This window comes from Arvicanthis niloticus, chromosome 1 (assembly GCF_011762505.2).
Source record: "Arvicanthis niloticus isolate mArvNil1 chromosome 1, mArvNil1.pat.X, whole genome shotgun sequence".
Lineage (NCBI taxonomy): Eukaryota > Metazoa > Chordata > Mammalia > Rodentia > Muridae > Arvicanthis > Arvicanthis niloticus.
This window is the reverse complement of record NC_047658.1, coordinates 48,248,001-48,270,199: the sequence shown is the minus strand read 5'-3', so window position 1 is coordinate 48,270,199 and position 22,199 is coordinate 48,248,001. Positions and strand designations below refer to the sequence as shown.

Sequence of the window (22,199 nt, the reverse complement as noted above, 5' to 3'; positions counted from 1 at the left end):
ACCCTTGTTTGTGTATTTAAATTTTATTTTTTATATAAGAAAAATATGCATGTGCATGTAAATAAACCCATTTATTTCATTAAGAATATAGGCCTTTTAAATTTTCATCACATTTTTTGGAGTTAATTGATGAAACTTGTCTATTGATTGAAGAATAAACATGAATAATGCAATCCTTCCCTCTTTTGTATACAAACCTATCCTACTACAGAAGAAGGCTTCTATATATACATTTGTCATATAGTCATCATGCCTTTGTGACCTTGAAAAGTGAAGGTCGTGTGCACAGGGACAGAACACAGAATCTTAGACTTCCTGTTCACTGGGTCCTGAAAAACTAAGGTTTGAAGCAGTAACCACAGCCTCAGCCTGTACAACTTCTAAGACCTGGCCAAAAAAAGTTCCCAAGTTTTCACAGTGTATGTGAAGAGAAACTAGTCATAGTTCAGTACTTCCAATGATACTCAAGGACTAATGTGGGTTCCATTTAACCTGAAATGTCTCAGGACAAGCATTGACAACAAGTTGGCAGACAAACAGGTTGTGGATATTTGTAGGAACAACAGAAAACAAGTTTAAAAATTGAGGGTAAATATCTACACAGATGAAAGGAATCCAAGTGTGTTCTAACATACTTGTAGTAACAAATTTCAGAGCCTGTCCGGATCCAGGCAGGTCGGCCAAGAAGAGCCTCTTTCACAGAATACATTGTCGGCTGCATCCCTGTGAAATAAAAGCAAGCCTTAATACACAAGAAAAGAAAAAGAGACCCAAATGAAGAATACAACAGTAGGCTGAATGATGACCCCCTAAAGACACCCAGTTCTTGATCCCTCAAAGCTATTCTGTGAATGTTCACTATATATTGTCAAAGAGACTTAGCAAATGTAATTAAACTTAGATATGAAGCCAGACTGATGACCCATGTGGGTCTTGAATGTAAGTACCAATGTCCTTATAAGGAGGAGGCAAAGGGAGATTTGACTAAAGAAGAGAAGCAATGTCACTGGAGACATTAAAGGTGATGTGCTGCCGATTTTACAGAGGAAGATGCCATGGACCAAGGAATGCAAGGAAAATGGCTCTTGAATTAGGAGAACAACATCCATTCTCCCATACAGTCTCCACAGAGAACACAACATACACTTGAACCCTCACTTTTGTAAAATGAATGCAAGAGTTAAAGCTCACATTTTATCTTTCTATAGGCATGAGTGTCTGTTCTAGGCAGTATGGAATAGAGGCAGGGCCTGAAGTAGAATGAAATAAAGGTTGCACCCATAGTTATTCTTCATTCAAAACCATCAAATACATTAGTACTTGAGCTATCCCAAATAGTGATTTAAGCATTTTCCAGAGTTTTCTGAGTATATAAAGGAGTCCTCAGGTGGATTTTGCAGCTCTCCTGTCTTGCTGCAAACAGGCCAGTATATTTATTTACTCTTGTAATATTTAGAAGGTGGAAAGCAGAAATAATCACCTTCCAGACTCCAGAGTTCAATGTGTATTATACCTCAAAATGTACTGCAATATTCTGTGCACTCCTCATGTTCTGTGGCAGGGTGAGAGTACCTCACTGCCCTTCCATATTTGCACTATGCCCTCAATTGGCCATTGTCTTGGCAGACTGGCAAGCAAAGCACATTAGGCCATCCTCAACCTTCGGGGACTTCAGGAAGACTTCTGATAATAATACAAACAACCAGGAAGTGACTCATTCGTGATATAGACAGAAATCCCCTGATCCCAAAGAGCTCATACCATAGTTGAACTGGCTGTTGGGTTTCTCACAATTGATGATGTTGAACCGATAAGGGACAGCGGCCCTCATGCCGCTCACCTTGAAGTAGAACCACTGCTGGTGCTGGGAGCTATTCACATCAACGTTGACCAACAAGTCATACTCAAACCTGCAGAGTCAGAAAGGAGATCATGGGTAGAGTCACTCTTTCAAAGGAGGTGATTTTTTTTTCATACTTCATGTACACACTCCAATTCCTGACCCCAGGTAAAAGACATCTGTCTTAGTTAAGATTTCTATTGCTGTGATGGAACACCATGGCCAATACACATTTGGGAGAAAAGGGTTTATTTGTCTTACATTTTCACATTGTAGTCAGTCCATCATTAAAGGAAGTCAGGACCAGAACTCAAACAGGAATAGAAACCTGAAAGCAGGAGCTGATGCACAGGTCATGAAGGAGGGCTGCTTACTGAATTGTTCATCCTGACTTTCTCAGCCTGGCTTTTTATAGAACCCAGCACCACCTGCCCAGGGGTGGCACCAACAACAATGGGTGTGCCCTCCCCCATCAATCACTAATTAAGAAGATGTCCTACAGCCAGAATTTATGGAGGTCTTCTCTCAACTGAAATTTCTTCTTTTTTTTTTTCCAGATAACTCTAGATTGTGTCAAGTTGCCAAAAAACCAAGCCAGTATAACATTTGCTTAGGGATAATTATGAAAGAATAGAACTTGATACAAGACATAAGAATAGAGCAGAGTTAACTGGTAGAAACCTGCCTTTCAACCCGTGGCTGGTAAGAGTATGCCAATGAGCTTGCCATGCAATGATGCATACTCCACTGGGTGGGGAAATCAGGCCTACAAGCAGTTCTATGACCTGAATCGTGCACTGGTCCCACAGTGCTCACCCAAAAATGTGGTCATTAAAAGCTTTATTAGGATGTTTATTTTCCCTATTTATTCTGCTTTGACTACAGCTGATTCATTTATAATTCTGTTCTATGATCAAAGGTAAATCTATAGATAAAGAATCCTAGGGATGGCAGTAAATTAGGCAGATTCTGGACTGAAAACTGTCCACCTAGGAAACTTTTCGGTAACTCTTACTTCCTAGGTCCTTTGAATTTGACTTTAGAAATAAGAGATGATGTAAACAGTGTGTGGTTCCCCTTCTTTAGAACCCCAATTCTTCATTTGGTTCTCTCTCTCTCTCTCTCTCTCTCTCTCTCTCTCTCTCTCTCTCTCTCTCTCTCTCTCTCTGTCTCTCTCTCTCCTTCCTTCCATATTTAAATCTATATTAATCTTTTCCTAACAAAATTCATTGTTGCTATGAGAAAGGAAGAAACCAAACAGAAGCCATAAGACTAAGCAGAAGCTGAGCTGAGAGTGGAGAAGTAGGGCAGAATGGAACTGTGACATGCTTGTCCCTTCTTTCTTTAGTCCAAGAAGCTCAACTTTTCTGTCTTATGTGTCAGGCTTTGTTGAAGTAGTCCATGTACAAAAATAAAGCCAAAAGAAAAATATCATATGTAACTCTTTCCCTCAAAAAAAAATTACCTTCAAAAATAACATGTTAAATTGGAGCTACATTAAGTTCTAAGCTCATCATGGTAAGCATGTATCTCTAGATAAAAGCACGTCCACTGAGTGCTTACCATGTGCTGGGCACTACTCAAAGAGTTTTATGAATGTGAATTACGTCTGATAAAACATCTACAAAGTAGATGTTACTGCTATCCTCATTTTGCAGCTGAGAAAAGAAAGGCATGAAGCAAGGTAGGCTACTCCTAGCCCACCTAGAAGGAGGTGGAGGCAGCCCTGGTTGTTTCATTCCAACATGTGTGGCTACTATACTATTAACTGTCACTAACCCCTTGATTTGTCAAAAGCCAGCCATAGAAGGATTATGTAACTAATAAAATCTAGTCTACTCCTCTATGGCAAAATTGTGTTACATCAAGAGACTATGAAAAATTATTCTCTCGCTGCAACTGAAAAGGGATCATCTCTTTCATTTTAGTTTTATGCATCCTTAGTCTTTCCTTGCCTGTGCAGTCATTTTCTATTAGTGAAAGCTCATTGGTGGCTTTTGACAGGGATACATAGATGTTCCCTGGAATGAAAGGTGGAAATGCAAAGTTGTCGCCTCCTAAATACAGCCATGTGGAGTAAATAGTTGTGAGGAGGAGAAAGAATAAGAAATGTCATGTACTCTCTGTGTCCACAGGTCTAGCCTTGGAATAATAGAAGCATACACATGTACTGAGAGAAGTCTCTTAAACTGAAATACGGAAGTAAGGAATATAGAAATAACTTATATTTATGGATGTAGTGAAAAGTTCACCTTGCTAAGGCATCAGCCAATAGGTTCCCTCATTGTCTTTTGACAAATGACTTAGAGTGGAAAACTTTTATTAGTAGGTAATGTTTGACAATGTTCTTGGTAAAGATACTCTTAACTTGACTGGTTTTGGTTTTGAGCTACCAATATGAGATCAGTGAATAGGTAATGGCAAGAAATAGCACCTGCTCTTCTATCCTGCCAAGAGCCACAACCATAGCTGTTTTACTTACTCACGCACTTGGATGGCTTTACGAAGATTTCCTGATTCAAACTTCGAGTAGAATCTTAAGCAATTGGAAATGCTGCCTTGCAAAGGCCTATAAGAAAAAAAAAAGATGTGTGAACATTTCATATTGCTATGTTTGGACACAGATTTATACTCCTTAAGAGTAAGATATCCTCTTACAGCATTTGAAACAGAATAGTCACCATGCTGGTTTTAGAAGCAGAAGTGGATTCCTAATACGGAACACTCCTATTCACATATCAACATAACTAACAGAATTCTTCTTGTTTCCATTCCATGAATGTTCAAGACCACGTACCAGGGCTCGTCTAAACTGAAGACAACTTTGTTTATAACATCACTTGGCTGGAGGAGCCTCCGGACATCTTCAAGTATCTTGATCCTTGTAAATAAAATTGGAAACAATGTAAGTGTTGGTGCCTGCTCTTTACCTCAGCTCAGAAATCCTTAATGAAACAAAGAAGATAGGCACTTAACAGTTCCTCCATCTTACATTCAAAGGGTAAAAACAGCACTGTTCTTTTTTCCCCTCATTCTTAAAGCATAAAACTACATGATCAGTAGAAACAGAAAGTGGAGTGATAGGTGTTCTTTAAGGTATTCATAACTTAAAGACAGTCCTCAAGAGACTCTGGACTAGGGTACTATGGCTTTTCTGTGTGTATAATTAAAATTTTCCTATGCACTGAGACAGCATTGGGGGAGAAATTGCCACTATTGACTATTTACATCTTTGCAGCTTGAATGGCTCCAGCAAGGCTTTCTACTTTGCATTTATTCTGTACATTTGCATTCCTCGGACTCTGCCTGTTGTAGAAGACTGACGTCAGTCTTCTGTCGGAGTGAGAAAAAAAAAGTGTCTGGGAGATTTAAAGAAGAGAGAGGAAGAAAGTTTAAGAGGAATTTATAATCCCTCTTCACATTTTCAATGAATTTTGTTGACATTGGGTAAGAGAAATGTGAAGGTGAGGTGGACCCAAAGCTTGGACTGAGAAGGAAGAGGTGGTATACAGATGACAGGGACAGACCACCCATGAGGTTGTAAGTATGAGCGTCCTAGGCAGAGCAGTCATGTTGAGATAAGATCAATCAAGAATCCAAGTAGGTACAGTTCTTGGGACCTACTATAAAAAGATTAATTTGCTGAAGACATGAAATTTAAAATAAAGAAACATTCTGGTCTGAATATTTGACTCTACTGGCTCAAGATATGTGTAGCAATCTCCCTCCTCAGGAGAAATATCTTTTATCAGATTTCATTTTCATCCCACTATGCTGATCCAAGGACAATGCAGCTTTTCTTGAAATATGGGAATAATCTATCACTTAGGATTTCTGCCCTGGAGAATATTTGAGATGGTTTTTCATTCTGTCCTTGGTGATATGGGAAAATCTCTCTACAAATACTAGGTCTATAAAAAAGCATGGTACTTTTCTTTATCAGCAAGGAGCCAAACACCAATTTGTAATAAAAAAAAAAAAAGAAAACAGATCTCAAATAATCACCTTCTTATTTTTCTGAAAATATTTCTTTTAGGAAAGGTTCCAGAATGTGGAGACACTGGATGATGTCCCCTGTTGAGCTAGTTTGCCATGGATATGATTCCAAGGTTTATATTAGAACCATCCAAGGAAGTCTTTGCCCAGAATTACATGCCTACCACTATCTCATACTTGGATTATAAAATCTCCAATGTAGAGACAAGATTATATGTCTCCAAAGGTATTTAACTCTAGGCTAGTTCTCACTTCCCTACAAACAGCAGACTATCTGTATAAACCACTCCATTTGTGAAAGTATTTAGAAGAGAACCACTGAAAATTCCAAGTCAGTAAAACCCTCACCTCTGTACTCCCAGTTTGCGATCAAGCATGGGTTGAGCAGTGGGAGGTGGACAGTGCCCCCAGAGATCAGGAAATGCCATTGTCTTGAATCCCACAACAGATCTTGTTCGCATAGCATTGGCCACATAAAGATGAGGATCATGGAAAGGTGTGTGCTTGGGATGTGTGTGCAGAAGCTTCTCGGCTACTTCATTGCTTTCTTCTGACTTAGTAGAGTTCAAAAACGAGGCCGTTATCCTTGGGCAAGAAATTGCTTCAATGTCCCAAGCCGCCTGTTCTAAGGGAGGCTGAAGGTCAGAGGTATCATGTCCTGAAGAATCTATTCCCAAACCATTTTGTTGTCTGCTTTGGTTCACATTTGTTGCAGATCTTTGTTTTGAGGATGGCTGCACACTGGACTTCCCTGTCTTCACCATGTGCAGAATGGACGTGTGGACTGTGTCTTCTCGTTGCAAGGAGCTATGTTCCCTGACGATGCAGTGGTGTCTTGGAGAGGCATCACTTGGAATGTGGTGGTGGTTGGCATGCAGATTGTCTTTGATGTTTAAATCATCTCCATATTTGGGTTCTAGTTTCTTCAAATTCAAAGTAGAAAATGTGTATTAATATTTTCTTCCAGATAGAGAATACAATTCCACTCCTATGCTAGCTGTCTGGAATCAAAGCTATGTGTGACCCTTGTGATTTAGGAACTTTCTTAAAGGGTCAACCAATGGAAATAAGCTAAGCCTTAAGAGTAAACAAATACCAGAATCCCATAAACGTCACTCTCAGAAGAGGCTTTAAATGAGTCTAGAATAATTCTATATGGTATGTAAATTTTTTGAAACCTCCACACCCCCCCACCCCATTCAATTACAGTCTAACTGAACAACTTCATTTATAGGGGCCTTGGTGATATGCAAAGAACAGGCTTTCACTGTGCCCCAGGCAGTGCCTTTGATTTAAAGACAATTTTTTAGTCTGTACACTGAACTGAAATTTTCTACCCTAAAATTTTGACCACTGATCCTCTTGTGTTTTCTAGAGTGAAATAGGATATATCAACTACTCTCTACATGTGCCTCTCTATGCCCTTTGATATGGCTGGGCTCATAATTTGTTAAAAAGCATTAAGAGAATAATAGAGATCAAAGGGCTGGTCTGAGTCTTAATATTAGCACCAGCAGCATACTGGGTTAGCATCACTAGATCTAAGGTGTTCATTTTGTCTTTACTAATACAACAGCCTGGATTCTGGATGGTTACCTTTAACAATCCATCTATAGTGATGACCTTCTCAATTTGTCAAAAGATCACCTAAATCATCCAGAATTTTCATTTGGTCTTTAGTGCAGAGCCAGGACTCAATGCCAGCAGGCCACAGTAATGTGTAATGTCATTCTGATTCTATCCTTGGTGTAGAGTATCACAACTTATGGTTCTTGAGATCATTCTGGTCTCTCTACTCTTTTTCCTTTTGTTTTTTCTTTTCTCAGAAAGATCTAGGAACAATGGTAATGATGAACAATGAGATTCATCTGGACACCTCTGCTTGGCTTCCAAGGTTCTTCAAAGATCACACCATAAATTACCAAGAAGTTGATTACAGCCTGTGCTTACCTCAAAGCTACAGGAGAGCTCAGGACACATCGCATCATACTGTGCCAGTTCCTCCTCAGGTAGCTCAAGACCAGGTTTAGAACTAAGTTTGTTCATATCAGTTTCCAAGTCATCATCCTATAGCAGAAGAAGGAATGGACCACAGTCAAGAAATCCACCCTGCGAGGTGTCAAGACGAGATACATATCTGATTCTTTATGAGGTGAGGTCAGTAGTTCTTTATCTTTAGAATATGATACTAGCCCAGCTAGAAAAAAGAACTTAATGTACTAGGTTATATTTCTAAATAGAATATAAAGAAAAAGAATAGAAAGCTTTTCTTAAAGCATGGATGCCAATGTTCATTGGCCTCATCAGAAATTAATATGCAATGAAGTATATAAGTAATAAAACATGCTGTAAGAGAAATTCTTTGTCTTGTTCATAAATAGCATCACTGCTGTTATCATCCCTTTTGCCTGGCTGTCTTTGCTGTTTGGGTGTTTCACCTGCACAAACATTTAATGAGCACTTTCCATGAGCAAGTGCTTTTGTAGATACTCAAAGACTTATTGATGTTGAAACACATGTCCACAGTCCAGTGGGATCCTTCTTCTAGTAAGAGAACTGAGACATAAATGAAGTGAATGAAACACAGTTATTTCTAGCAGTGGTAAATGTCCTGAAAGTGCTCGTGGATGGCATTACCGCTGGATGGTAGCTGTTTGGACTGGATAATCTGAGAAGCCACACAAAGAAAGTCACTGTGATATAACGAAATCTAGAAGACACAGTGAGCAACATATAGAGAAAAATGATTCTTGCAAAAGAATCATTTTGAATTTGCTTACAGAAAGAAGATGCCAGGGGCATGGAGCAGAAGAGAAAGATAGTGAGATGGGAGACAAGACAGCAGAGGAGCATGGCAGATGTATGCAGTTTCTGGGGACAGTCAATTCTGCTGTGCCTGTGTCTCTATGTAGAGCTAAAAGCTCAAAAGTGCTTCTAAATTTCTCTTTCTGGAACAAATCATATGAGTAATTACACTTTTCTTGTAGATTAGCATGTGATAGTTTCAAGGTGAGGTTGACTCTCTCTACTCTGAGAACGTTTGTGTTTTCCAAGGGTTACAGAGTCTTACAAATACAATATACCCAGGATGATACTGTCCAAACTCTGCCTTTTCATACTCTGGATAGATCAAATGTCCTTACTAAAATAGGGAACAAATACCTACCACGAGCACTGGAAACACATTTGGAGAAAACCTGTCAGTCTTGAAAGAGCTAACTTAAAGAATTATGGAAAATAAATGCTTATATTTCTGAACCAGTGGAAAAAGAAGAAAATCTGATGTTCCATCCATTTTATATAATTTTCCTACAAACTCAAAAGCAAATCTCCTGAGTTTGACTTCATAATACATTCAAGCACCATTCAGGCACCATTCAGGCACCATTCAGGCACCATTCAGGCATCATTCAGGCACCATTCAGGCACCATTCAGGCAGTCCTCCTTACCTTGTCTCTACAGACTTTTCCTGTCAGTTCTGCTCCCTACCCTGAGCTATGGCCCAGAATGGTTCTATCAAGAACACAACATGGTTAGCCATTTGGAAGACCGTCCCTACCAATGAATAAGGCTGTTTCTTGAGTAAGGAGTGTCATGTAGGCCATAGGTGGCAGCATAGTTCATTCCACATGTTGTCATTGACCCATGCAACCATACAGCAGGGGTTAGCAAATTGTGGTCCACTGCTTTCTTTGTAAATAAGGCATTATAAGGGCACAGTTGCTCTAGTTCACCTATATGTTATCTGTTGCGGACTGCTCTGCCCCACATTGGGGGCCAAAATGTCGGGGACCACTCTATCAATGTTGGAACCCACACTGCCAAAAGCCTTGGGGGCTAAATTGTCAGAGCCCGCACTGTCCCAAGCTGCTCCGGTTCTCGGGTTGGGGTTCAGCAAGAAAGAGAGTAAGGATGAACTCGAAGAATGGAGACCAGACAGAGTGTGATTCAATCCTGTTTATTTTTCAGTCTCTCTTCTCTCCAAGTCCCTAGTTCCAAGTCCCTAGTTCCTAGCACCAAGTCTCAAGTCCTTATCCTAGTTCTAAGTTGCTAGTCTCTTTCCCAGTTCCAAGTTTCCTCCAAGTGCCAAGTTACTAGTCCAAGTTCCAAGTTCTCTTCCAAGTTCCAAGTCTCAAGTTCTAATAATCTTCTTCTGTCTGCCTCTTGCCTTTTATATGTCTCACTTCTAAGTCACGCCTTTACGTCTTATCTCTAAATTACACCTTTAAGTCACATCTTTAAGTCTGGGCTCTAAATCACACTTTAAGTCTCACGCACCCAAGGGAAAATCCTGGGTATCTAAAATAAGATGCTATCAGAGTGTGCTCAGCTGTTGTAGGCTATTGTAAACAAGTCTCTTGTCAGGGTATATGGCTCAAGATGGCTGCAAGGATGATAGCCGCCTTCTGTCAGCTCCCCACACTCATCAGTGGCTGATTTCTTTATATAACAGCAAAGTTGGATTGATGTGGGAAAACTATTTCTGTCCTACAAAGACATGAATCTGAAGCTGAAGATACAACTCAGTGGTTCATAACACTTACTATATAAGTATGAGGACCTGGGTTCAGGTTCTAACACTCATGTAAAAAGCTGGGCAAGGTCACGTGTGCCTGTTATCCCAATGATGTAGGAGGCAGAGACAGAAGAATGAATCACTGAGGCTTAGTGTCTGTCAGCTCAGCTCCAAACAGTAAGAAAGCATGTCTTAATGGAATATGGCAAAGAATAGTAGATTAGGGCATGCAGAATTCTCCTCTAGTCTCCATAGGCATATGCAACTGCACACTTGCACTCATGTGTCTGTCTGTGTGTGTGTGTATGCATAAACCACACAAACAAGTGTGTGAATGTAAAAACACACAAACATACAAAGACCCTGTGGCTTGGTCTCTGCATCTTTTGGCACCCTCATCACATCTTAAAAGACTATGCTCATCTAGGGATGAACCTGCTACTCTGCTCTCATATTATCAAGGGTACTGATAGCCCCTTAATCTAGATAATGCTTTCTAACCTTGTGGGCACCATCACTGCCCTGATTCACACTTGCTTGTTCAAACCATAGAATTCTAATTTGCTCTTTAGTTTATGAAAATACTGACAATAAAAATCAACATCCTATTTGGTTTTGTATCATATAACCCTTCCTCAGAACTTACCCTATTGTACATGGATTTTACCAAAACAAACAAACAAACAAACAAACAACAAACACCCCAAAGAAAGAAAAGAAATTCAAAAAGGAAGAAGTTGGGGAAAGAATGCAAGTGCACTTTGTGCATGCTCCTCTCCCAACAGTTTATTCAAATCCAGTGCACAGATGAAGAAAACACAGCCACCATCTTCTCTTCATGTGCCATTCCTCTTTTCCTATGTTGACTTTGGCAGTTTTTTCTAAGCAAATCAGAAGATTCAACTCCTCAGACCTCCTTCTCACAAGACTTTCTTTTAATATATTTACTCAGATTTAGGTCACATCTATCTATAATTTTCAAATGAGAATGTTACATGCTAAAGGCCTGGGTCAGCTCTGAGAGTAGAAAAGAAATGGGCCTGGCTCCTTGTCCACATCATGGGCAACAAATGCTACAGCATTCACCAAGCAAAAGCTGCTTGCAGGATGGGCAGCTCTCTGATGCTGGCTGGACCCCAGAGTCAAACCTCATTCCTATGCTACCTCATTACTCTGCAGGTCAGATTCATATCCAGTTTTCACCATCTCCTTGGCCATGGGCTTTGATGAATAGTTTCACTGCCCTCGATAATTTATCTTTCACTTCTTTCCCAGCTGGATTTTTGTATTTGTTTAGTTTCTACACCCTCCTATCCTACAATCCTCCCCAGAATGGAATCAGAGAAATTATCAGTGCTCCCTACCATTCTAGCTAGCTGTGTGGAGTCAAGCACTGTCATATGCTATGTCCCCCAGCATCAGATACAAGAGGCAACTGACAGTGCATCAGACATCCAGTTATCAAAGTGTGAGCAAGAGGGGAGTGGAAGGTGGCATTGATGAATGACTACAGCAGCCCAGTATTATTCAAATGATTCTGCACGTACTCTATAGGCCTGCGTGGCCAAGCCAGAGCAAAGAACCAATTTGCTACTGATGACTTCAGAAATGATTCTATTTATCAACAAAACCCTGGGAACATCAGACTGTCAATAGCAGTCTAAGCTCAAAGATGGCCTGAGAGATAGTCCCTAGATATCTGCCACTGTCATCAGCAAAGTGAGAAATTGCTCAGATTGAGAATGCCAAACCCTCTTTCTTTCCAGAAAAGGAAAGAAGGGAACAGGGAAAGAGACATGGGAAAGAAAGGGAAGGGGGAGGAGAGAAGAAGAGAGAGAAGGACATTTTTCTTTTATTTTTGTATAATATTTTATGATGTGTGTATGTATGTGTGCTTCTGTGTCTGTCATGTGTGTATAGTATGTATGTTTGTGTGTTGTGTGTACAGTGTGTGTGCGTTTGTGTGTGAATATCTGTGTGTCTACATGTCTGTGTATACAGAGGTCAGAGTACAACTTGACAAAGGTGGTTCTCTCCTTCTACCATGTGGGTCCTGGGGATTGAACTCAGATCATTAAACTTTGGAGCAATTGCCTTTACCTGCTGAGCCATTATGCTGGTGCAGAATCATTTTTAAATTTGAAATTCACCTCCAGGACTGTTGCTCAAATCTTATGCTACAGATGACAAAATTAAGGGACTGTAAATGGAGAAACTTATCCAAAACTGCATATAGAAGGAGAAATGGAGACAGAATTATAAGTCATAAACCAACTATCATTTTTCCAGGAGGATGATTGTCAATTAAGAATGATTTGGCAGTTCTTGGAGGTATTTTTGGTTCATGAATGAGGGGCAAAGTGATGGATGCTATGGGTGAATAATGAGTAGAAATCGGGGATGCTGCTACACATCCCCTGATACACAAGAAACCCTATTCACAAAAGAAATATCCAGTCAATATTAAAACAATGAAAAAGTTTAAAACACCTATCAACAACAAAAAAGCCAGTCAACAAACTATGTTGTTCAGTTCAACAAAGAGCCATATCCACTCATTCATGCTTTATGGGTGGCAGGATTTTGTCATGATGGAGTCATTAAAACAAAGAAGTGGCTCACCAAGTGTAAGATAATTACTATGTGAACTTTGAACAGAAAGGCTTGCTAACCTTCCTTTCATGGATCATGGTGGGACAGGAAACAGGAACGTCAGTACTGTAGAAGCAAACCTGCATACTTTGCAAAGCAGGAAAGACTGATTCACACAGGCGTGAGCGAGGATGCACAAGGCTACATCGTTGTGCAGAATGCACAGGGAATAGGAAAATCAATTTATGAAGACAGGCGAGGTCTAGCAAAAAGGTCCCTAAAACATCATTCTATGCACGTATTAAATACACCATCTCTAAACACGAATCTGTCAGGTTCATCCAGATAGAATATTTGAATCATAATCAATAGACTTGACTTACAAAGAAACCATGCACTAGATGGATCAAGATGAAAATGACATTTGAAAAATTAACAGTATCTGTGCTTTCCAGACATCACTATCATTGCAGTGACAACGCTGGAGTAAGTTCAGTAAATATAAGGAAGTGGTCCTTTCTTCTGCATAGTGTCAGCATGAATATTATTGCAACCAAGGGCACGTTTACCTACTTCCTTCACAGCTTCCACATCAGAGTCTTTGTCCATCTCTTCGTCACCGTCATCATCAAAATCTTCTGGATGGGAAAAAACAAGGTGAAAGAATGAGGATACTCATTGTCTGGTATTTACTCTCTCCTACACCGTGACTTGCATCTCTTGTAAATGAGGAACCCATTGCTAAGCAAGAACACTGTACCCCAGCACACTAAGATGCTCAGTGATTTGTGTACATGCTATGCACATGAGCATATAGGAGGAGGGTGCCATGATGCCTAAACTGTTGCTCCATATGAATCTGGAGAGAAATAACACATGAATGACAGAAGGGCTTCCCTCTCACTCATTTCAGAGTATTGGTGCAACTGACAATGTCAATGTTTACAGACCACATGTACTAAATCCATTGTCATTTAGATAGTGCCTTGATCAGGTCCTTAATTTTAAAATGGAGGAATTTATTTAAGAGTTACCCACTAACTTCAGAAAGGATCAGATGCCATGTGATAAAATTCCGATTGTGGAAAATCTGCTCCCTGAAGGAAGATGAGACTTAAAAAAACAAAACAAAACAAAACACTAGAATCTTTGACTTTAAGGTCTTCCTGAAGGTTGAATCATGACACTTTCAGATATAAAATGTGTATCACAGGGCTTTACACAGTGAAAGTTTTGTTTCAGTTTTTCCAAACAACAAATTAATTCCACCAATAGACAGTACAGCAAAGAGGTCGGGTCACAAAATGGTGGAAAGATTATTTTTCTTAATTAGATGAAATGACGGTACAGGCATTCGGTAGCCACCAGGCAACGTGGCAACAGCTAATAATTAGGGACAACGTGAGAGAGCTTGATGCTTATTCTTCCTGTTTATGAGAAATTACTCTTTCATACATGTCTCTAATGAGCTTATCACAGTTGACCTGTACAATGACAATTTCTGCTTTAATCCCCATCTTTCTGACAAGCTGTAAAATGCAAACACTTGTCTTAAAGCCGAGCTATCTACTACTTTACCTTCAGTTAGATGGCATGGAAGCTCGGGGCTGGTGCTCCCGGGGGCCGGGAAGGTGTAAGCACTGCTGGCTGTGACCAGGGGAAGCCGACTCGCAGGGTAACACTGCCTGAGGATCTGAATCACAGCAGAGATCACAAGTTCCATGTTCTTGTTCTCCAGGCAGGTCTGAGCAGAGAGAATATTATAACAGACCCTGTGTGCACCTCCCATGCTGGGACATTATTTCAAATAATGAAATGCACACAGCCTAAGTGGCCAGTAAACAGCCTTACTGTCTGATGTTTAGTAGTTGGAGCACTCTAATGGAGAATGTTGTCTAGTCAGAATGTGCATTTTTATTTCTATTTTGCTGCTCAGGTTGATATTGTGATGAATTTAGTCTGAAAGCAGGCTTGAACTTATTTCAAGGGAGGCTGCACCTGAGACAAGTCCTTATCCAGGATGCCTGAGGAAAGAGGAGTGACATAATCCTTCAGGCACGCCTGAGTCACTGTGAATTATTGCCTCAGTTAGGAAATGAGTGGCTGAATTAATGGAAGTCTTGCTTTTCTCTTTTTGGCTATTGTCTGAACAGAAAGATATAAAGGAAAATGGATAAACTAAGCAAGTTCCAGATGCCTAAATTAGCCAACTTGCTTGTCTCAAAGCCCACTGTGCAGATCCCACTTGATACCTACCCAGAGCAAAGAAAACTCGGGTTTGCAGATGTAACATTTTGATGGCAATGGAACATGACAATACCTGTCTTTGCAGACACTGTGAAAAACATACAAACAAGTTTACTAAATTGAGACAGAGTCGATGAGGCTCTGTAACTCTTTGGCCAAAACACTATTTTCTCCAGTAGCTTAGAAAATGTGTTGTGCACTGAACTTGGTGTAGAAATGTGTTCAGGCTGAGCTTCCAGTTTGAGAGTGTTAAAGAATACAGAAACTTCTTAGACCAAGGAGCCATAGTAGTGAGCTGGTGAACATCCTCCATAAGGCCTGTGTTATGCTGTTGTCCTACTGGGGTACACACTACAGATGGCTCATAAAAGTAGATAGATAGATAGATAGATAGATAGATAGATAGATAGATAGATAGATAGATCAATAAAAACTTAGCTGGGTAAATAGATCCACTGATAAAGTGCTTGTCATGCAAGCATGAATCTGTAACATTGGTACTCCAAGAAATCACAGAACAATATATCTATGATCTGGAAAAACAGAGTTAGAAGGACCCAGAAACCTTGCTGGCCAGCCAGCCTAGCCAAATCAGTGGACTCCAGGTTCAGAGAGAGAGCCTGTCTCCAAAAATAAAGTGGAAAGGAAATGAGGAAGACACTAGATGTCAACCTGTGGCTTACACACACACACACACACACACACACACACACACACACACACACACGTACATACAAAAGCATGCACAAGAATTAGCAATGAGGGCTTTGGATACTGCTCAGGGTTAATGCCCTTGCCTAGAATGTGCAAAGCCTGCATTCAGTCCCCAGCCAGCCCTGCAAACACAAAAGGCAGACTATAAAATATAAGTGAGGCAACTTTCAAAACAGAAATGTCTTAATGCAATCAAGAATGCCACTTTCCCTTTAGTGTCCTCAAATGGTACCAATCAAGTGTCTCTGAGGACACAGCAGGAAACACTCCCTGTGGAAAATGAGTTAGTTGGAGATATTTCATCCTCTTGGCCTGGTCAAATGGCCCCAAGTGTTTGTTGTAAAGTTATTAGTATTGGAAAAAGAGGAAATGGAGTGTGGAGGAGAAAGAAGAAAGGTAAATAGATGTAGATTGGAGACGACGTTCTGAACTTCAGCCTTAGGAAAGTCAGAGCTAAGTCCTAACCAAGAATGTCCAAATTGCCAACATTTGGGAACACAGCTCTATCTGTAATGGCCATTGACATAGTCACTGATGATGATTGATGGCAACTGCTTTTTTGCTTTGTGTGAGATGGTCCAGGAGAGTAAAAGGAGAGAAGCAAGCTCATGTGGCTAGTGCAGTGAGCATGACACACAGGGGTTTCAAGGAGGGGGTGTTAAAATGTACCGAGACCAGGGCATTAAGAATAATGTCATATTGGGTAGCTTCTAATCAGAGGGAAATGATTGTGGATTTAAAAATGGATTATTGAATCCAAGGAAATAAAAATTTCTAGATTCCCATGCACCATGTCCCTTGATAATGGGCCAGGGAGTAGGCAGGAAAGGCAATGTCAGAAAACATCATTAGGTTAAAAGTGATCTTGGTAAAAGTCCCTGTAGGAGAACATATTATTTTAAAGTCTGAAAGCTAAGTGGGGCATAAGCACATGTGTAGAACCCAATCCACAGAAGTTTCCACCCACCTAGTATGCACATGTTTCCATGTGGCAGGCTTAGCACATCATGTAGCATTGTCCTATAACCCTTCCTGGGCTACTTTTTCATATAGTACCAACCAGACATTACAACGTGGGCTGGATAAACCTCACTATAGATTCTGCCTCCACTCACACTTAACTCCCTTTTACAAAAGCAACTGGAAGCTGGGACTTTGTTGTTTGCATTATGGAGGGATTAAAGACATTATTGACCAGTCAAGGAACTGCTTCCAAAACTCTACATATGTTTTTGTAGCCCCTGACATACGTGAGCCATCATTTGCTGTAATATAATTTTTCACTGTCCCTCTCTGCAATATACAACTGTAAAAGTCACCATCTTTTCCCTCTACCAACCTTTTAGATATTTTTAGCACAGGAGGGAGAAACAGCCAATAATATAGAGGACAGATTGGGTGAGCATGCCACCCAGAATCGGGGTGCCCTGTACAAGCTATCAAGAGGGAAATTTCACAAGGACTGAGTGAGATTAGAGACTTGGGGGATCATGAGTCTACAGAGCACAAGGAAGCCTGAAAAAATTGAAAGCATGGCTTGATCCAGAAAAGGCAGAATGCAAAATGCAGCTATTTCATGACTGAGAAGCTCTGAATTCAGTAGCGACAGAGAAAAACCCAGAGGTGAGAGAAGACAGAAAATTAGATATTGGTTTGCAGCACAGGATCATGTTAGTGTTTAGAGGAGCATGCTATTTTAAAAAGAATAGGAAACATCTAGTGCTGTGATGAGAGGAGACTGGTGCTCCCATCAGCTGCTTCATTGCCCCTGCATGTACTTGTGTAGAGTAAATTTGGAAGGTTTCCAGAGAAGAGCAACGGGCACCAGAGACTAGCAACAGGGAAGATAACAGGGAACATAAGGCATCTGAAAGTGAGCAGGCAACGGGTATCTGGGATGCTCATGTATCCAGTGGGATGGCATTTAAATCAGTCCTACTAAAGTGTAGGTGAGGAGGGTGTTACTTGAGTTGGAACCCAGATAATCTCATACTACACACCCCACTTGGTGCACATATGTGCCAGCCAAGGGAGTCACTATTTCCCATGCCTGGGACGTTTTTCCGCTTAAACTTTGTATAAGGATCTGTCTAATAATTTACATTTGGGTATCACCCACTCAGAGAGGATTTAAGGTCTCTAAATGATCTTCTCCCTCCACCTATAGATGTTGTTCTTACTTTGTTGGTCTCACAGACCACTGGAAAAATCTTCCTCATTGGGTGATGCATTTATTTAATGCCTGCCTTTTTCTAGGATGTGTGTCCCATAAGATCAGAAGTCTAATTTGCTGTGTTCCTCACAGATTCCCAGTAATATTTGGTCCAGTAATGATTCACACTCAGAAGAAGATAAAGAAACTATTAAAACACAGTACGTAGTTGCCTGAACACATGAATCACGTAAATTTCGTGTACAAGAAAAATCTAAATGTTTCTATTCCACTTCATTTGAGTGTATATGTGTATGTTTCTTTTATTTCTTTCGTTGTTAGTACTGTTTGAAACACCGTTTCTCAGTATAGCCTTGGCTGTCCTGGAACCCACTCTGAAGATCAAGCTAGGCCACAAACTCAAAGATCTGCCTGCCTTGGCCTCTTGAGTGCTGTGCTTAAAGGTATGTGGCACCATGCCAGTTCACATATTTCTTTAAAAAAAAAAAAAAAAAGCAAATTTGATGGTTTGCAAAGTAAGATGATAGTTTAAAAGTTTCACAGCTTTAGACTGGGTTCTGTTATTCTGGAGCCCATGCACAATCACTGTGCTCTTTGTCATTTTTAGTAGTGTGCAGACAATAAATACATAATGATTGAATGAGTGAGTAAATGAATGATTGAATAAACACTGCTTGAATGAGAATAAGAATGAGTGAGGGAATAGGGATTTGAATCCAGAACACCTGTCATATTGAAACAAGAACCATGTTGAAGTTGTTTTTCCGATACCCCTGTTCTGTTCAGGACAATATTCAAGTCTCGGAGGATCACCCAGAAGTCATCCACCTGCTGTGGAAATCCCCATGCTGGCTACCTGTGCAATGTTGAAAAGAGTCTCCATGCCTTGGGCTGCCAGGAAAGCCTCCCTGCCAGACCGGACGGCGACAATGTGCCTGAGGCAGAGCAGAAGCCCATGGCGGATCATCACATAGGTATTGGTCACATCGCGGCTGTGCCAGTCCTGATGCAGCCTGAGCAAGCTGTTGACATAGCCTCTGTTCACCGCCCTGCGGCTGTTAGACTCTGGAGACAAAGGCAAAAGGTCATGTCAATCACAGCTCCTCGGGAAACAGTTGCGGGAGTATGCCACACTGTGTCTCCCACATAATACTTACAATGGCAATAATAACTTTTCAGCATATAAAACTGGCAGGTGTTATTTATACCAAATGATCAAAATCAACATTTGTAGTAATAGGACATGGGGTTGTAATAAGCCTCCTTATATGATGACCTGAGAAGGACACAGCAACATTTCTATAGTCTCCTGCCAGAACACATGACCTTAATCTAAGCATTAGGAAAGTCAGCAAACTCACACTGAGGTAAATGCTACAAGACATGTGACCTATATTGTTCACAAATGTCAAGATCATAAAATGAGAAGAAAAAAAAAACCAGACTTGGAATGGCGACGACAGAAAAAGACTAGGAAGACGTGACACCTAAGAACAATATGTAATTATAATTCAAATAGTAGGCCAGTTTTTTCCTTTTGCTAGAAAAAAAATCATCAGTGAAGCAGGGGTTAAAATTTGGGTAAGGTTTGTAGATCACTTCATAATATTGTGTCAATGTTTATGCTATAAGCTATTTTTTTTCTGACTGAAATACTCCCTCTCCCTCCTAGAGGGAGGCCCATAAGACTCGAAGTTCTTGAGACTCAGAAGATTCACAAGACCCTTTCCCAAGGCTACGAAACAGTAAGCAACTGTAGTGATGGAGAGATTCTGCGGGAGCTGCTGCCTGCAAGTTCTGAAGGGAACTGCTGTAATTTTCATGAGTCACTGCTCATACCACTTGATGCAGCTGTCTGAGTCACCCACATCCCAGTAACTAACCTTTAACCACGTTCCTACAAAGTAACCACAAAAACATTCATTGTATCACTAAGCTAGACTTAAATAGAATCTTTTCTTTGGTCTGTCATCAGTACCCTTTCCTGTGATGAATATATATTTATTCATGTCTCCACAGGGAAAGTCACATAACACAATTGGCACCCAAAGACTGTTTGACAGAGCCATAGATTATACTGAAGGAAGCTGTTGACATTAAGATATGCAACTGAGTCTGATATTTCTGAGGGTGAAACATCCATGGGGACAGTCCCAATGCAGTGTGGCTCCTCACTATAGTGGGCTGCTGTGTGGTCCCTTCTATAGACTGATAAAACATGTAACTGATGCTATGTCATCTGAGGGGCGAGTGTCCTTTGAGGAAATCACAAGATAGTTGTCTTCCTCTGGGTGATACAAGATGGTTCACCTTGAGTCAGGCATGGATTTGAAGGTGCACCCAGATGACTGCTAGAGCAGAGATGATACTTCAATACTGAAAAATCTCCAAATAGGGTTGTGGTAGCATCAGTGGATGATACGACATGTAAGCACATCTGAACTTTCTCCCTACAGTGAACTTCGCCCATGTAATGATGAGATTGGGGTGTTTGCTTGCCGTTTATTATAGCTGATGGGGCACAAGGGGGAGAAGTACATGTTAGATCTTGCTAATGAGCTCATCCTGGCATCCCCAAACATGGAATCCATGGGAAGAATCAGACAGCAAGAAGAAAGAGCGTGAGGTCAAAGAGATAGGGGATACTATTTCAGTCCAACACCCGATACAGAGTAAACAAGATCCTTGCCTATGTGTGCAGACGGGGGCTTTAATAGTGGAAGCTTCCATAATCAGTAAACATTCCATCTCTGAACTGCCGGAATTGGGAAATAATTTTAAGCAAGCAATAGACTAGTCCCCCACAGCTGTGCTGGTGATGCTGAGAGACATGGATGCAGACAGATCAGTCTGAGTACTAAGCAGAGTAACTGAAGCTGTGTAACTACCCATCCCTCCTAGAGACAAAGACTTCATATGCATTGATACAAGGGTCCCTCATGGACAGGCTCATACACACCATTAGGAATACTTGACTATTACTGAGTGAAGTCCTCAGGAATACCAAGAATAGGAAGAGAGGATGGACAGACGTTACTAAAGGAATTAAGTGACAGGTTCTAAGTGGTGCCCATTTCACTGGACCAGACAACTTTGTGTTTACTAAAGAGTTAAAAAGGAAGTTCATTGGGCAAGGACCTCAAGACTAGGTTGAAGCCTTAGTGGGTCTGTAAAGCCGCACAGTAAGGCACATTTAAGGTAGGAAAGACTCTGACAAATCTTCATGCCTCAGCCTGGCATGTAAGTCACTTTCATGAGGCTCATGCCACATATTCATCGTGCGAGGAGGTATACGTGTGAGAGTTGTTTTCCCATGATGGGTCCTTTCAGCAGCCAGGAGTGGCTGAGAAAGAAGCAATGGGTGCTGACCTGGAGCCTGTCAGACCCAGGAAGCCAGCTTTCAAATGGCCTTCTAAATGCCCATAGATCATCACTGCTCTCAGCCTCGGTTATGGAGAGAAGTGTCCCTTTCCTTTGCAACAGGCAGTGCTTACTTCAGAGACTCATAACTTGTTACGCTGCTGAGAATAAGTGACTGTTACTATGACATAGTAGTTCAATGTTTCCACAAATGGAAGAAAATAAGCAGACAGCCACATCATCTCCTCCAAGGCTCAGAGAACACCTCTTCTCAAGGGCCAGGAAGCTTACAAGATTGACAAGATACGCATTGCTAAAGTTAAAACAGTCAATAATTGTGGACCAAAGACTGTTTAGTAGAGTACCTGCTTATAGGCTGGGCAGACGGTGCCAGCCATGCTGGTCTATGAGTCATGACCCAGGCAGGGATGCAGTGTTTGAGTGATGTAGCCGCCTGAGTTTCTTTTGTTCTTTTAAGTAACCCATTATTCAAGCTCCTGTAAGTCACATCCCAAAATTAATTGGTTCCCCAAGATAGACTTTCTATAGAATCAATTCTTGGGTCTGTCATTCCCTATCTGAGAGGAACAGACATTTGTTTGTACCTCCCTGGGAAAAGTTACACAACAGTTTATTTTTAGATTTTGTTAAATAGAGGTTATATAAGAAAATCTCCTACTTTTTAATAAATTCACTACTGCAAAATGTTGAGTGTCTGTAAGTTATTCTCAGAGAGAAAAAAAAGAAAATAATGTTAGGT

The 22,199-nt window shown here is 40.7% G+C and overlaps 1 protein-coding gene across 2 annotated transcripts in view; it reads right to left on the bottom strand.

Annotated features, from left to right (window-relative positions):
• The window catches only part of Agbl1 (AGBL carboxypeptidase 1), a 788,584-nt gene that overhangs the window by 626,387 nt on the left and 139,998 nt on the right, over window positions 1-22,199 (bottom strand). For both annotated transcript variants that reach the window (XM_076936072.1, XM_076936077.1), the window contains exons 7-15: window positions 18,936-19,144; window positions 14,524-14,689; window positions 13,519-13,583; window positions 7,787-7,903; window positions 6,185-6,759; window positions 4,638-4,721; window positions 4,323-4,409; window positions 1,762-1,910; window positions 636-723 (exon numbers count right to left, since the gene is read on the bottom strand). In XM_076936072.1, the coding sequence (XP_076792187.1) occupies window positions 636-723; window positions 1,762-1,910; window positions 4,323-4,409; window positions 4,638-4,721; window positions 6,185-6,759; window positions 7,787-7,903; window positions 13,519-13,583; window positions 14,524-14,689; window positions 18,936-19,144 (1,540 nt within the window). The remainder of the gene's footprint in view (window positions 1-635; window positions 724-1,761; window positions 1,911-4,322; window positions 4,410-4,637; window positions 4,722-6,184; window positions 6,760-7,786; window positions 7,904-13,518; window positions 13,584-14,523; window positions 14,690-18,935; window positions 19,145-22,199) is intronic.